The 17,439-nt window shown below is 38.6% G+C and overlaps 1 protein-coding gene across 2 annotated transcripts in view; it reads left to right on the top strand.

Moving 5' to 3' along the window:
- The window catches only part of camkmt (calmodulin-lysine N-methyltransferase), a 101,094-nt gene that overhangs the window by 61,821 nt on the left and 21,834 nt on the right, over window positions 1-17,439 (top strand). For both annotated transcript variants that reach the window (XM_056238402.1, XM_056238403.1), the window contains exons 4-6: window positions 9,693-9,753; window positions 13,600-13,654; window positions 16,973-17,036. In XM_056238402.1, the coding sequence (XP_056094377.1) occupies window positions 9,693-9,753; window positions 13,600-13,654; window positions 16,973-17,036 (180 nt within the window). The remainder of the gene's footprint in view (window positions 1-9,692; window positions 9,754-13,599; window positions 13,655-16,972; window positions 17,037-17,439) is intronic.

Here is a 17,439-nt window from a genome sequence, read left to right as displayed (position 1 = left end):
CCAGCTAAAGTTGGTTTTGATTGATTCACTTCCAGCAAAATTATCATTTGTTATTACATTAGGGGCCACTAAGACGACGGCGTTCTCTCTAAACAGACTTTAAACGCGAACCTGTGACCTGATGGCGTTCACATGCGCATTAAAAATTGATTCTATAGTTATATTCGTTTGAATATGTGTGCGCAGGTTTGTAATTTCCCAACAAACCATGCCTAAACAAACTACTTGTCTTGCCTATAAATTTGATACAGAATTTTATTTTATCACTTCGAGGTGAATCAATTAATCAATTAATGAATCAATTCTCATTCAAAGGCCTTTTGTCCCTGGTCATTATACCTCAGCAAAAAAAACCTCAGTGGTAATTACCCGGATGCACTAAAACAATTCATTTCTTACAAAGGAAAGGGCCTGCGCTTATAAGAAGAGATGTTTTCGTCAGCACGTTTACAATATCTCATCACCCGTCTCTTCACCCCTTTTTTCTCATCAAACTCTTCCCTTCTCCTTCTCTCTCCCTCTCTCTCTATTCATCCCTATCATTTCTCTCCCTCTCGCTTTAATTGTTTATATGCATTAACATTCTCCAAATAGACCTTGTTCAGGTGACAGGGCTGTAATTTGGCGGGCCCCTGTTCCACAGTGCAGCAGAGAGAAGTTAGCAATTTAGGCTTGCACGGCGTCTGTAATCTGGGGTTGTCAACGGCCCGCGCCGTTCCAGCCTATGCTAATCAATCAGCTGCGGCCTGCACCCGCTCATCTGACCGGCTTAGCCCCGCACCCGCGTGCTGATATATCTATTAGTCTGCCGTCAGCGCCGCGCCACTGCGAAGATGAGATTCCGTCAGCTTTGGCATTTTCTCTCACAGATAAGTAAGCTATCAGGCCACCGGATAAATAGCAGAGCAAAGAGTTGCACCGGCCCCCGCGCGCCGGTGACAATGCAGCGATGGCTCTTCTCCCCTCATTATACGCCGCCACCCCTAATCCAAAAAAGTTGTTTACCAAGAGAGGAGGGCAGCCTTATCTACCCGAGGCACAGTGTTGCGGCTTTGAAAACACACTCGTGTGCGCAGCTGGGCAAGACGGAAAGGCTCTGTATTCTGTCTTTTTGGTGTGCTGGAGCTGTGTGGTTAGAGGCTTCCTTTTTTGTGCACTGAAAATTGCTGAGGGGTGTGTGTGTGTGTGTCTTTATGAATGCATGTGTGGGTTTGTAAAAGATTAAGCTTGTCAAATGTGAACCAAGTGTTTTGGGTGGGCGGTATGTCCAAATGCATCATGGTATGAGTAATATATGACAGCAACAGGTATTTTGGCTCAGAATTCAGTTGAAACTGTTTTTGGAAACTTGATGGACGGAAATCCAAAGGTTATTCATTACACGAAGTCTGGCTTAATAGCTTCACATTATGTAATGCTTGAGAAAAACAAAAGCCTGGCGGTAATACCAATTTTAAATGTGGCAGTATACTGTATGATTGAAGCCATAACCATTATAAAGCTGCTTATATGTCAGAACAGTGACGCAAAGACCCGACTCATTGGGACTCTGGTTCAATTCTGACCTGGGTCATGTCACGTGGATGGTTTCATTAAATGCTTAGAATAGTATTAAAATTTAGTCCGCTATATAGCACAACAGTTAAGGTTTGAAAGTAAAAATCCCATTCATTTTCTCCATATGAGAATTGATTTTTAATAACTTATTACCTTTAAAGACAGGCCTACTTTGAACTATGACATTGTTAACAATGGTATATGTTTTTGTTGAAGCAATCAGCCAGCATTATCTCAACTTGTTTTTTAAATAATTGTTTAACAGCTGAATTCTGTCAAAACATGCCGGTACTGAGAATCGAACCCTTAACCTTCAGGTTACCAGTCTAACACTCGAACCATTAGGCCACAACTAAAGAAGATCTACACCAAAATCTACACCAGTCAGAGAATCGAAACACCCAAATCATGCCAAAAGAACTCTTTAGTACCCATCCAATCCCATGAAGCACTGTGAATGAGTCATTCTCCCTCTGCTCTCAGACTACTGCAATGTTTTTGTGTGTATATATATATATATATATATATATATATATATATATATATATATGGATATTTTTAAATAAACTTAAAGGGATAGTTCACTTTGAAATTAATTTTTGATATGTTTTAGCTTACCTCAAGGGCATCCGAGATGTAGGTGTCTTTGTTTCCGCAGTAGTTTCAATTTTGATATTTTTAGGTCAAACCGTTCTTGTCTGTCAGTCATATAATGCAGGTCTATGGTCACCACCTCAAAGAGCATGCACAGAGAAGTCCAAATTAAACATGATTTAATGACTCGTAAATGTAAGTACACATTGATGGCCTACGACATGAAACGAGCGGTTTGTGTGAGAAAACGAACAGTATTTATATCGTTTTTACCTCTTGTAAAAACAGCCAGGTCCAAGTGATCTGGCGGCGCCGGCGGTTCGGTCTTTTCCGGAAAGCGCCGGAAGTGATCTCTCGCGCGTTTACTCACTCATTGTTTACACAGAACAGAGATTGTAGGTAAGACGACTAATTAAAATGGTACTAATTTGCGCTTATCCGGGATGTTTAAACCGTCGTAAAAGAAAACAATTAAAAAAAAATTAAAAATAAAACAATTGTATGAGTGACGTACACGCGCGAGAGATCACTTCCGGCGCTTTCCGGAAAAGACCTCTCTGTGCATGCTCTTTGAGGAAGTGACCGTAGACCTGCATTATATGACTGACAGACAAGAACGGTTTGACCTAAAAATATCCAAATTGAACCTACTGTGGAAACAAGGACACCTACATCTTGGATGCCCTTGAGGAAAGCTAAAACATACCAAAAATTAATTTCAAAGTGAACTATCCCTTTAAAATATATATTTTCTGTATACACAATGAACATCTTTCAATTAATAGTGTTATTTATCTGTCATTTTTAATTTGATTGCCATTTGTAATGTAGTTTCTTCTCTCAATAAGGTCGTTAAGTACACAGTCTTGCCTTTTTGTCCTATTTCCGAATTCTTTAAATCAACGTTTGCAATGTTGTGGTTTGGTTCATGGCATATCACTCTTTAACAGAGACTTTTTTTTTTTATCCTATGGTTAAAATACTTCCAGAGCCAAAGCCACAGAAAAAGTGGGCGGCCGGGTACTGTTGCACTCCATAGCGGATATCAGCTAGCATGGCGCATCAAAAATAAATAGCTTAATAATCAACAAAGTGACCATCTGCAACACACTTTAGAGTGTATGCCATAGTATTTGGCGTAAACATTTGAAATCAGTGGGCATGTTATTGAAACATTCCAACTCAGAATCTTCTTTTTAGTAACCATAATGATTAGGATCTCATTTTGCACATTAAACTTCTCAAACTTAAAACAGGATGTTTCTGTTATATAGGTTCAGGTCTTCAACAGATCTGGTTGGTTCTCCAACCGTTGTTGAACTCTTGCAGGAACCACTGTGTTTTTGCATCTCAGAGAGGATAGGTTGGGGTCCGAAGCAATCAGTTACACCACACAGTGACTTTGGATGTCTTCGGATGTACGTGTGAGAGTGAGTGAGTGTGTGTTCAGTAATCCTGAGTTGGAGTAAAGTAGCGGTGTGAGGGAACAGATTGCAGTTGATCATGCTGAAATGCTCTCTTATCCGTTATTGGATCTGAAATGGAGGAGGCTTAGGAATTATCAGAGGCCGACGGTAATGTGGAGATCATCTGGAGAAAGCTCAGGGCCGACCCGCATACTGAAAGGGAGGAGGGAACACACAATTATGAGAAAACGGTCTTTTTTTCCCATTTCGCTTTGCTGTATTTTAGATTTTTAATGTTGTGATGTATGATTGATTCATTGTAAGTTTTTAGCTAGAGCTGTGTGGCATGTCAATCTTTGACCTCAGTATCTAACATTCCATAAAGTGTTGCGGTAAGCTGATTGTTTGTCCTGTTCATTGTTCCTGTTTAAGCCCATGACGTTGAGGGTCTCTACGTACATGCAAGCAAACAAGTGTCTCCAAAGCACAGCAACTATAGTGTGTGCGTAAGTAAGTACCGGACGGCATCTGCGCGTCTCATCCCGGCTCATATGATTAGTGTCTGGCATTTCCACCAGGATTAGCCAGGCACTGCACTTTTCCAAAGTTCACAAGGTTAAGAGTTCACCTACACTTAGGCTGCTTGCTGGAGGACCACAGTTGGGTGACTTTTCTGCACCATACCGGCAATAAACAAAATTGCAAACGTATTGATTTTTTTCAAAGACAATTTAAAACACCTTTTTTATACATCGTTTTGCTGTTCAGATACAGTAGCATTATGAGCTGCTGCGTATGTACGTTTTTACTTAACTACACTTTTACATCAACATTTGAGGGAAGTAGAGAAAAAGAAAGAACAAGTTTGAGTAGCAGAGACTGATCTGTGTCTCATTTGGTAATTAATGGTGAGAAGTGATTGCATTATCCCCATGAAGAGGTTTATCTGCTATCACCTCATGTCTTCTTTATTTCCTCAAGTGCATCTTGACTTCTGGCCTAAGTAAAACACACACCTTTACATGCACATGTCTGCTATTGGTCTGTAATTTAGATTCAAGTTTTAGATACAGGACTTTTATTGTCTGTCTTAGTGTTCATGTCAGTACTAAATGTACTACATTGTCGTTCAATAGTTTGGAGGTAATTTTTAATGTTATTGAAATGTCCACCAAGGCTGCATTTATTTGATTAAAAATACAGTAAGAAATGTAATATTGTGAAATTACAATTTAAAATAACTTTTCTTTTTGAATATATTTGAAAATGTAATTTATTCCCCTGATGCAAAGTAATAGGCTATTTTTCTATCCTTACATGTTTTAATATACATGCCGCATTCAAGACTTGGAAGTAAACACCCTCTGCTATGTTTGGGTAACCATTTTGCATATTAAAATAATTTGTGGTATTGTTGAACTTCCTATGTTGAAAAATACCTCATTACATAGTTGAAACATTTGCCAACAATGTGAAACATTTATATGTATCACCTATGCTTTATAGCTAAGTCTTGGTTGTGGCAAATAAAGTATTTAAGTTCTTTGAGTTACCACAGTTATTGTTGAGAGGATCACTTGCGATGTTTCATGTACTGTAAAAATAATTATAAATGAAAGTACCGACTTCTGTCGCACTTTTGTTCTTAAATGCTATTCATCATTTATCCTTTTCGTTAAAGTGAAAAACATACATTATCATTTGCAGGGTTGTGTTTTAATTAAAATGAACTGTGTTGTAATGTCTTACTGATGACAAAACAGAAGATCGCTCACTGAAGCTTTTATTCAGGATTACAGCACATAGCCTAGATGAAAACATTAACAAAAGCAGTGTTTTCTACATGCTTTTTTTCCATATCCGGGACCCCCGCATTAACCCCCTAAATGCCGAAGCAAAGAAAAGATAGGGAAATCACAACTTTCACAAATATCCACAGTTTGACTGCTGCACTACAGTATAAATATATCAAACAATCTGTTACACAGGTAAAAACACTGTTGCTCACACTTGTGTGTTGCGACATTCGTCATGACATCATCTTTTATTTTCAGTCTCTCTGAAAAGCCTGCACCGAACTGTCTTGTTTAAAGACAAATCTGCAGTAAAATGAAGTGAACAAATGAACACTGAAACTTCTTTGAAATATAAAGTTCATCCAAACTTAATGTTAGGATCACAATGTAAAGACTGCGTTTTTCCACTACTTGGCCCTTAAAAATGTTTTGTAATCCTCAGAAACATTTCTATCGTTTGTTGCTGGAGTAAAATTGTGTTTGCGTCTCTTTAGTGTTTTACTACTACTGTACATAATGTGCAAATTGGTGGGCGGGGATAAAAAGGCAATTATGTAGAAGCAGACGTTGATTTTCTTCTGCAGATGCTTGGTTTAAAAAAAACTGTATTATGCTGTCTTCGACCTTAATGTTTAAGGAATATTCCCAAGAATATATTATGAAATTGTGGTACGTATTATCGTATAATTGTTGCATAAAAAGCACTTATAAATATTGTGTTTTATGGTCATGTTTTTTTGCATAGCGCCTTTGACTGTGATTCAAAACTGCTTTACTGGAAGTTATATTGTTGTTGTTGTTGTTTTCTGCATATTTGCCAGATATTACCTGCAGATTTTCTGCACATCGATTGTATTTGCCAAGGTAGTGTGTTTTTGCTATTCATCGCATATTGAATAAAATGAGAATTTTTTAAAGGATTAGTATTTCTTCATGGTGTACTTCTGCTGAGAGAAGAGAAAGAAATCTGCCTATTCCCATAACTATATCTCAGCATATCATTATTGAAAAGACCTCTAAAAGCCGAAAAACTCTTGCCCTTATTAACCAGCTCCTGTGTTATCTCACCATTTGTACAATTGCTGAATCAATCCATTTCAAATGTCATTTTTAAGAACGTCTAACTTATGAAAATGCCATTAATACATTTGTGTACACAGTCTATTTGAGAAACCTCAGGCGCTTTCTTCAGAAATGTTCTTTTGTGTATGTAACACTACAGGAGTTAATTATTAAAGACACCGCATTACACTTTCCTGAAGCATATTTCTAGGTTTATCACTGCAAAATTAAAAATGATAAGATTTAGCCCATCATTCAAACTCACGGTTATTGGCTTTTTAAATTCTCAGTCACAGAGAAAGGCTGGGTCTTCAGAGATTACAGACAGCCGAATTAATCGGCCCAGGTGGGCCACCTGGATGAGCCTAGAAGTAGTTGTTTATGACCTCTAAGTGTCATAAGTTTTTTTTTTTTTCTGTCTAGCTACAATCCTTATGTGATAAATCTTACACTAGCCTCTCAAAATGTCAGATGGTTCATCAGCAAGTGGAATAGCAAGCAGGTGCTGCCTTCTTTTAATGGCAGAGGCATATGTTGACGTTTTATCAATAGACATTATTAAATCTTGCTTGGGTGAGTTAATCTCCAGCTGATGGTGCAGAGAGGTTGAGAGAGACAGGCTTTAACAGGCCTTCCTGAAAGGCAGGTCATAAGCTGCTTATTATATCGACTCTGTCTTACAAATGCACACACACATTTTTTTTCTCACCATCTCTCTCTCTCTAACCTTCTGCATTTCTACCGTTCTTGCATGCACTGAACAAAATCATTAGCAGGGTCATTCTTCAAAAGGACTGCTTACTGTATATACCTATGTGAAAATAATTTTATAATAGTGGATGCCAACTTTTACTATGCTGCAACAATATAAATCTTTTTATAAATACAAAATAAGTTTTTGATATAAATTCAGGATTTTTTTCCCTTCCTTTTCCTTTAGTCAAAGTTATGCGATTTTAACTTCTCCTTGCTGTTATATACATAAGTGTCACATTTTGGAAATCAATCTATCATTTGGCTTTATTCTCTCTCTCTGTTTTTTTTTTTTTTTCTAGACATGTATTATTAAAAAGTTATGCACCCAGGTTGTGCTTCAACTTTATTACTGTCATATTTTCCCCATTTCTGAGTAATAAACTATTGCATAAATCAAAAAATCTGTCATAATGACAAGTTTCCTGACAAGAATCCTTTTAAGACAATTTCAAGTCTCCTTTTTTTATTTTATCTTACGTTTTGTTACTTTTGTCAGTAGGGGTTTCTCTTAAAATGTCAACCCTATTACCTTCAACCTTGTGATAACTACAAAGTGCATTTGTGTAAATATGTAAATATCAATATTAAATTCTACTTTTAAGAAGTACCTTCCAGCATAAGGTAATGTAATGGGCATATTTACTGTATATTGTGACATATATCAAAATCTCTTAATTAAAGGGATAGATCACTCAAAATGAAATTTGTCATCATTTATTGTTATCATTTCCCCAAACCTTTACTTATTTTTTGCTATGTTACCAACAAAATATCTTCAAAATAAGAAAGTCATACAGGTTTGGAACAATATGAGGGTGAGTAAATGATGACAGAATTTTTGGGTGAACTATCCCTTTTTAAACTTAAGTTGGCACAGTTAAGTTTTTTTAATTTCTGAACACATGTTTGTCTGACAGATTGTTTAATATCTTACAGAAATGTACAACCTAAAAAAGGCAGTGTTTCATAGAATGATCCAGTGTTTGCACACCAAAAACACTGTTTTGTTTCTTCTTTCTTTTAAAACACTTCACAAATTTATACATGAAGATACGTTGCAAACGAAAGTAAAGTTACACACACAAATCCAAACACATAAGAGCTCCCATCAAAGGCAGACAGCTCAGGGGCCTAAGTTTATTGAAATGACTGTTTTTTCCTCAGCTGCACGTGTGTATGTGTGTGTCTGAGAGACAATGGCAGCTTTATGGCTCTTGCTGGAGCTAGCAGAAGGAGCAGAGGCTGACAGTGGGTGATAAGACCACCAGCCTGCTTCTTGTGATAATCGTTCGCTGGACCCCCACTCACTTTGTGCACAGCTTACAAGCCTAAGTAGCCAGAATCTTGTGTGTGTGTGTGTGTGTGTGTGTGTGTGTGTGTGTGTGTGTGTGTGTGTGTGTGTGTGTGTGTGTGTGTGTGTGTGTGTGTGTGTGTGTGTGTGTGTGTGTGTGTGTGTGTGTGTGTGTGTGTGTGTGTGTGTGTGTGTTGGAAGCGAACTAGCGAGCAGAGAGCGTTCATGAACACAGAGAAAGCCCCAGTGCAAAAGAGAGTGAGACACTGTCTTTATATTGCATCATGGGAAGGTAACCAAGTAGGCTTGTCCTTGTGTGAGCATGCAGTATGTAATATATCAAATGTTTCCTTGCTTTCTGTGATGAATAATGTCATATGTTCTTAAGGTCTACTCTCTTCATGATCTGGTTATGTGATTTTAATCAATCCCTCTTAACTGCAATGCAAGGAAATGTGAGATGAAATGTGTTGGTTATACACTACAGTAACTACATGCATGATTAACTAGTTGAATATTCACTTCTTACAATTGCAAAAAAACAGTTGATATAAACATTAGTATTTCATATGGTTTTATAATTAGCCTATACTGTATATTCAGTAAGATCAATAAGATATTTATTTGAAAGAAATTCATACTTTTTACAGCAAAGATTAATTAAACATTCTATTCATCAAAGAATCCTGAAAAAAGCCACAATTCACACAAAGCATATTAAGCAGCATAACTGTTTTCAACATAAGAAATGTTATTATAGAGCATACAATTTCTGAAGGATCGTGTGACACTGAAGACTGGAGTAATGACTGCTGAAAATTCAACTTTTCCATCATTACTTACATTTTAAAATATATTAAAATAGGGAACTGTTCTTTTCAATTATACAAATATTTCACAATAATACTGTTTTTACTCACTTTCAATGCAAATGTATTGCCCGTCTCTAAATGCCAAGTAAAAAAATAGTTGTTATTGGTGGTTTAAAGATCTCAGTCAAATGGCCCACTCATATCTGAATGGCCTGATTATGGCCAGTTATGCTGTAATGTGCACTAAATCTAATGTGAAAACTTGTCTGGTTAGATTGACAGGGCAATCTTTTTGCACAGGGACAGGGAGTACACAAGTATGTGTATGCAAGAATATTTCCCAGTACTTTCAACAGACTTGCCGTTACGGCATACCAGTGAGTATGCTGCTTCTAACCTCTCTCTCTTTCTGTTTCAGGTGTCTGGCCTTCTGAAGAGGTGATGGCCTACTACTGCCTGAAGAAACGTCACATGTTTACGTGAGGACCCCACCCCCCTCTCTCTCTCTCTCTCTCTCTCTCTCTCTCTCTCTCTCTCTCTCTCACTCTGAATTATAATTTAAGTGTGCTTTATTGGCATGACAAAAACTGTACATTTGCATTGCCAAAGCAATTGCAGCTAGGCTGCGTACAGAATGTGTGCAATGTAAGGTACAATAACATTCTCTCTCTCTCTCTCTCTCTCTCTCTCTCTCTCTCTCTCTCTCTCTCTCTCTCTCTCTCTCTCTCTCTCTCTCTCTCTCTCTCTCTCTCTCTCTCTCTCTCTCTCTCACACACACACGCACACACACACACACACACACACACACACACACACTTTGGCCAAATGACAGAAAGGCAAGGGGCACTTTTTGATTTGCACTCAAGGCAGGACACAAGCCTTTGATTTCCTGTTTTTACATTCAAGAGGCAGAGGAGGGAAGAGAGGCTTATCGATCACACAGCGGCAAGCTGAAGGTCAACTGGGCATATACAGGGTTTTACGCCCTTGGGCCGATGCTTCTGCAGGAGTGTGTGTGAATGTGTGTGTGTGTGTGTGTGTGTGTGTGTACGGAGGATGTTAAGACACGTGTTCTGTTGTGATTTGGTCCGTGTATCGCTTTTGCGCATATTCAGACCTCTAAATGAAAAGCTGAAGTTCATTTGCATGAGTGTGTGTAGTGTGTTTGTGCACGTGTGTGTGTCGATGTGCGCTCTTGTTCCTGTATGTCATCAAGGACTGTCACCCTCTCGCTATCTTCCAGACCTGTTATCAGGCACTCACCAAAAAGAGAAAAAGAGGAGGATAAAGCAGAACAAAAAAAAGTCAATTTACAGAGAGCGCCCATCTCTTCTCTTCATCCCTTTGGTTTTTCGCCTTTCTTTCCACTAGTCCAATGTACAGCCAAATAGCTACCTGTCACTAGGGCTTTGTCCCCGTCGCGACTCATACTAGCAGTTTTGTGCGCATTAATTTTTAATTGCACTCCCTCATACAACAATCGCTCTCTCTTCATCCTCCACTCTGTCTCTCTGTCAATGGAAGGTGTCGGATCACGGGCTGAGAGCAGACAAACACATGGAGACTGTTGTCACAGAGCGCAGAAAAGACTGGCAAAGTGATGAAGTCAAGCTGCCGGTGTGTGTGTGCGGCTGTGGACTGCTTTTGATCTACAAGGACTCTCTACTGTATATTTTGCGTATGACAAACACAAATGAACTCTATGCAAATTATAGTCTTTGTGTAAATTCTCCATTCCTGTGGGAATTATATGAATTACCTTTCATATGAATTATTCCATTCGGCTGCTGTAGGTTTCTGTATGTGTTTACTGTTGTGGTGTGACTCAAAAAAAAAAAATTCCGCCACTGAATAAAAAAGAAAATTGTGACTTTATAAAACAACTTTAGTTTGTTCTGAGAAAAAAAAAAAGCAATTCTAAGTGCAAATAATAAAAGAATTATGCATAGATAGCCAATTAGGCTATCTAGGCTATAAATATTATTATAAGCCAATTAGGCTTATAAACTTTTTAAAGAGTGGGGAAAATGCTTCCAATATCTATATAGTTGTTGACATGTGGTTTGAATTACATTTTTCCGGTCAAATTCTGCTGTAGATGCTACGCAATTTAGCCAGATGCTAACGTGTGTCCCAATTTGTGGCATTTTGTAGTATAAGTACTGTGAGCAGAGCCGTAGCTGGGGTATCCAGAGCCCCGGTGCTTGAAATCGTGTTCCTTGTCCCCCTTGGTTGAAATCGCGGGGTTCCCCCTAAGGAAGGCCGAAGGGCCCTAGATTCGTCACCACCTTCCGTCCCTAGCAACAGCCCTGAGTGTGAGTAGTGTGTTCACACTGAAAATTCCAAAATGAAAAAGTGCACTTCACATACCCGAATGATACACTTAATTAACCGAAAAAACGAAGTGTGGAATGTTGGACACTTCATGCACTCAACTGTCGCAGCAGAAGGGGAGGGGCTATCAGATTCCGATGTTAAATGACAGAATAACTTCAAGAAACAGCTATGATCCGCACTCAGAATCCGAAATCCTTTTAGTCACTTTATTTCACGCGAATAATACAACAGATGTTTCGGCTCACAGGCCTTCCTCAGTATGTTGAATAATCTAAATCCCTCCGCCACTATTTAAACAATTAATTAGATTGACGTCATCAAAATTGGCCAATGTTAAAAATCACTCACTCAATTAATGTGTGTTCAACAGCACTTATCCACATAAAATATGATCCTGTTAAACGCATCCGACGCATAATTTTCATGAAACACAAGACATAATTTTACATTAAAGACAATAACAGAGTATCCCACAGTCAAAAAAAAAAACTGTTTCCACCTTTCTTTCCCTTTAACCATTTAGAGAAATTAAAAATCCTTATATATCAATCCAGGTAACCACATCAATTGCACAACAGTAAAAGACCTAATGATTGAAGTCATTAGAAATACATCGTCATTAATCAACACCGATCTTCACAGTTAGAATATTTAATTTAAACATATTTAAACATTACATTTGTAAAAAATCTCCAAATATCTCTACATCACATTTTAGGAAAACATACAAATCGAATTCCTCATTTATGCCGTTAAGAGCCAGTGATTTCAAATTATAAATCCAAAATGCTTTTCGTTTCAATAATTCTTTATTTATATCACCTCCTATATGTGATCCTAAGACTTCCTCTATCCCTATACATTCCAATTGTTAAATATTATGTCGCAGCTTACTGACAGAATAACCTCATAAAATTCATACACTACATCGTTGAGTACATAGTGTGTAGTGCGTCATTTGGGACACAACTATGGTTGCAAGTACGTTCACTTGCAACAAGGTTAAGCATTTATGCTGAATTCAGTGTGTTTTGTGCGGCAAGTTAAAAAACAGTTTGTGACAAAAGAAGTATGTCCATATTCACAGTTCTCATAAAGGAGTAAGCAAAAACTACACGGATGACCTACTATTCGTGGTGAGATTCTGAAGTGTGCGTATGATGTATACTTAACCATCCCATGAGGCCGTGGGAGAGGGTTTGTGAATAGCATGATAACATTACATTCTGGAATACATTCATACCTTTTACATCACACGGTCGCAGAGTAATTACTTATTTAAAATAAGTACCTACACAGGAAGTATGTGATTTCGGACGCAGCCTAGGTCTTCTTTTTTGTGTTTTACGATGGGTGGCAACCAGCATTAAGGTGCAATGCCTCCACCTAGGAGGCATTGCATGTTGGAGAGTCAGTTACTGGTGCGGGATTATTTAGGATTATCATGTCAAATTAACATATCAATATCTCTACTTTTATTTTTAAATATCACGATTATCATAAATACTGGTATATTGCAACACCCCTAATTCAGTACCATTATACATATATAAAAATACAACAGTATTACCATCTGATACATCACTGTACTGTACAGAATCGAAGCAGAAAACTGATCCCGTACGTTTAATTAACTTCCAGTTCTGTACCGCAAATCCACATTTCCAGCAGGAAAAAAGGACAATTGCGCTTTCTTTTGTCAACACATATACACCCGCTCACATGCAGAGAGAAGAAGGGAGAGGAAGGTTAAGATCAATGAGCCCAGTGGAATTGCATTCCAATCAATGGCATCCCCCTACACGGGCAAGTTAATTAGCGTTATTGTCAAGACACAACAGCCATCTCCCTCTCTGCGTCTCTCCTTATCTCTCTCATCCTCCTGTTTTCCTCTCATTTAAACTGAAAAACTTCACTCTTGTACTCATGTACTTCAAATTTTACGCTAAACAGCGCATCAAGCCCCCTTCTGTCTCTCTGTCTCACAGGGGTTCCTCGGTGTGTGAGCTGGGAGGAGGGATGACGTGTCTTGCCGGGCTCATGGTAAGTCAAAAGTGAACGCAAAAATGACACGGTACTCTCACACAGACAGACGATCACAGGCAAATGGGCAATTTGCATCAGCATGGGTAATCTAACATGGCATATTGTAAGCAACATGAAATCGGCCGTTGCACATTGACATTTCTACCTCAGTGACCATAAACACACGTGGCCCAATGGGCTAACGTCATCAAAAGCGTTCAAACACACGGGTTTGCATATGCAAGCACTTTCTTTCTTAGTCACACACACACACACACACACACACACACACACACACACACACACACACACACACACACACACACACACACACACACACACACACACACACACACACACACACCAGTGGCTTAGACTCTAGCTATGTGTAGTGTATAGTAGTTTGTAGTAACCTCTCCAGATGGACAGGCTTAACATGTTATCGATTTCACCTTCACAAGACCAGCCTTCCCGTATCTCTCCACTCAATACCCCCGTGTTGTGACATTACGGACCACCAGTGGATCGCCTTCCTCGCCCCCCACCCCCCCCACTCAATCTCTCATCTCTTTTTTTTTAGCTCGCATTCCACCTTTTCTCAGGTCTGACATAGTGCCTGTGTTTATCTAAGTCCTCGACAAGGAAAAATGGCTCCTCTTCTTTGTCCTGTGCCCTGGAGTGCTGTGGTTTTGGCAGTACCGCCCGTGTTTTTCTTGGGTGACTGGTTGGTTTCCTGCAGGTCTTGATGCCCATATGGCTAGCTGGTGGTGTGGGCCCCGTGACCTGACTCTTCCCCACAGGGCAAAAAACACAGCATCACTCTGGAGAGATATTTATCTTGCATGGTCTCATTTTGTCAGTCCCTTTGTGTTAATGTTAACATGAGCAGCTCATATAAAGACATTTAAACAGTCTGCTAATGATTTTGCGAATTGTGCATCTTCAAAACGACTTTTTGTCCAGGAAGCTGTTCTCTGTTAGCCTAGAAATCTAGACGCACCCTAGCGGCAGCAAAAATTATTTTGCAGCAAAGTGTGGTCTAGCAACTCTCCATAGACTTTTGAGCTGGAAAAACCAAAAACTGGTCCGGCCAATCAGATCGTGTTGAGTTGGTGGGCGGGCTTAACATAATGACGGTAGAGTTATGACGGTTCCGCGTGATTTCCATAGGTGATTTCCCTCTGCTTGAAAACAAAGAAGATGCTGCTGGCGAACAGCGGTCTTTCGAATCGGCTTTGCCCGCGACTCTGGATGACTTGGAGTTAAGAGAACGTCACTTAAGTCATTCCTAAAAAAGGAAGATGTCTTCAGAGTTTTGACGACCGGATACGGCAAAAGTTGAATATACCAACTAGCTGGTTCACTGGTGGAAAACGCATGGGACTCACTCAGCCACAGCCGTTCGTTGCTCTGGTTGGTTGTAGCGCTGTCCTATTGCGTGGCGAGGGATATTGAAAGACAACCGTTTATCCCGGCCCTCGGATTGAGGTATGCCAATTGTGAGTTCCCAGACCTAACATCTTGATGTAGGTCTGGCTTGCCAGGCTAGTTCTCTGTGACAACACATGGTATATTCGTCACATTATGCCATCAAAACAAATATATACAAAATGTTTAATGTTTCTTATGGTCTCACCCAAGTTGCATTTATTTGATAAAAATAAATATTAGTACAATTTAAAATAAATGTTTTCTATTTTAATATGTTTTAAAATGTAATTTATTACTGTGATGGCTGAATTTTCAGCATCATCGCTCTAGTCTTCAGTGTCACATAATCTTTAAGAAATCATTCTAATATGCTGATTTGGTGCTCAAGAAACATTTCTTATTATTATCAATGTTGAAAAAAAAATTCTTTTTTTTTCAGGATGTTCAAAAGAACATAACTTATTTAAAATAGTCTTTTGTAACATTATAATTGTCTTTACTTTTGATCAATTAATGCACCCTGAATAAAAGTTTATTTTAAAGTCCCCCTGTGGTGAAAATCAAGGTTTTAATATTGTTTATATGTCTATGTTGTGTTTTTAATATGCTTTAAGACAAACCATGTGCAAATTCATTAGTCAACACCAATACTGAATATTCTCTCCTTAAAACTTCAGTGAACCAAAGAAAGTCTCAAAAACATGGTTTGAACATGCTGGTGTTTCTGACATCACAAAATACCTTGTAACCAATCAGGTCAACGTGTGATCGTCAACGAGTGGATCTCTGATCTGGTGTGAGTGAGTGGAGGCGGGGCTAATTAGCATATTCATAGAACTACGTATCCTAAATGAGGCAAGGGTGTAGAGTTACATTCAAGCTATTTTAAGGCATGAAGAAATTTTTTGAAGAAAAAGGAAAAAATACAATTAAATATGTAATTTTGGTGATCAAAGATGAGTTTTAAGGGATAAAATGATTGACTACAGGAGGACTTTAAAATACTTTTGGACGGAAGTGTACACTATATCCATTCCTAAACCCATCTCTTAACTATTTGCGAAATAATCTGCAAATGATAACAATGATAATGATTTTTAAAAAATAAGAAAATAATATTTATTAAAGAATAATGCAAAATTCAGTTTCATGGCTGGTAAAAAATATATATTTTTTAAAAATTACATTTTTAAAATTCACTCAGCATTGGCAGGTGTGACAAAGTTATTTTGCTTCCTGTGTTTAAGGAAAGAAATCCAAAATCAGAAATATAAATCCTTGCAAGCACTTTTACACACACACACACACACACACTCCCTGCTTCTGCCCACTGCACCTCTCCAAACAACTGTTACACGGCACCTCTGATAAAGATGACTACTTGAATGAAAAGACTATATAAAAAGAGGACAGAAAGAGCTGACAGTGGAGCAGCACAAAGGCAGAAGCTTCGCAGTACAAAGTTATATGAAGGGCATCAGGCAGGCCTCGCGAGCCGAGTAAGGAGTGACAGCAGAGCGCGATGGCCCCGCATGATAAACGCCACCCTGCAAATGAAAGGCTCGGCGCTCACCATCATCCCCTGTCACAATGCAATTACCCAACAGAGTGATAGCAAGATAGAGGGCTCCCAGCCACCGGGAATGATAAAAGTATTGACTGATTTGATTGAATGATTAAAATAATGCAGACATAAAATGAAAAAACGGCAGAGACAGACAGAGATGGATGAGAGGGAGCAGGGGAGAAAGAGAGACGGATGGTCGTTTTGGAGTAGGGCTTTAAAAATCAGCGCTCTTCAGATATGACTGCTTGCGAACAGTGTGCTGAGGATGTCTTGCTTTTGTTTTATTTATTTATTTGTTTATTTTTCATCTTTTTTTTTTTTCTTCTCTTTTCCGGCAGATTGCGGTTTGTGCTGATGTGAAGGAAGTTCTGCTATCTGATGGCAACGAGAAGGCAATTCAAAGTATCCTTGCATTTCAGACTGGTATGTGGCTCTGTGCCAAAAACCTAGTGAGCTGCCCGCTCCCTACATAGGCAGCTGCTTTCTAAGGCAGTGCCTGAACTGAAATGGAACCTTATAATTGACTGATTTGAAACATGTGCAAATCTACTTAGGCAGGATTTAAGTGCACAAGAAACAATTACAGGCAACATGAGAAGAAAGACACTTTTTTAATGAGAATAAATACATACTGAATGCACAAATATTGTTTAATACAATATCGGTCAACGGACTGGGCTCGGTAAGTTTTTTTTTTGTTTTTTTGTAATAATTTAGTTTTGGGTCCAGTTCTCGTGATTAAAGTTGCTTATTAGCATGCATATTATTAGGATATTGGCTGTTTATTAGTACTTATAATTATAAA

Source organism: Rhinichthys klamathensis, unplaced genomic scaffold (assembly GCF_029890125.1).
Source record: "Rhinichthys klamathensis goyatoka isolate OS25496 unplaced genomic scaffold, OSU_Roscu_1.1 h1tg000522l_1, whole genome shotgun sequence".
In the NCBI taxonomy this organism is placed as follows: Eukaryota; Metazoa; Chordata; class Actinopteri; order Cypriniformes; family Leuciscidae; genus Rhinichthys; species Rhinichthys klamathensis.
Note: the sequence above shows the minus strand (reverse complement) of the source record. Positions and strands in the feature narration are given on the sequence as shown.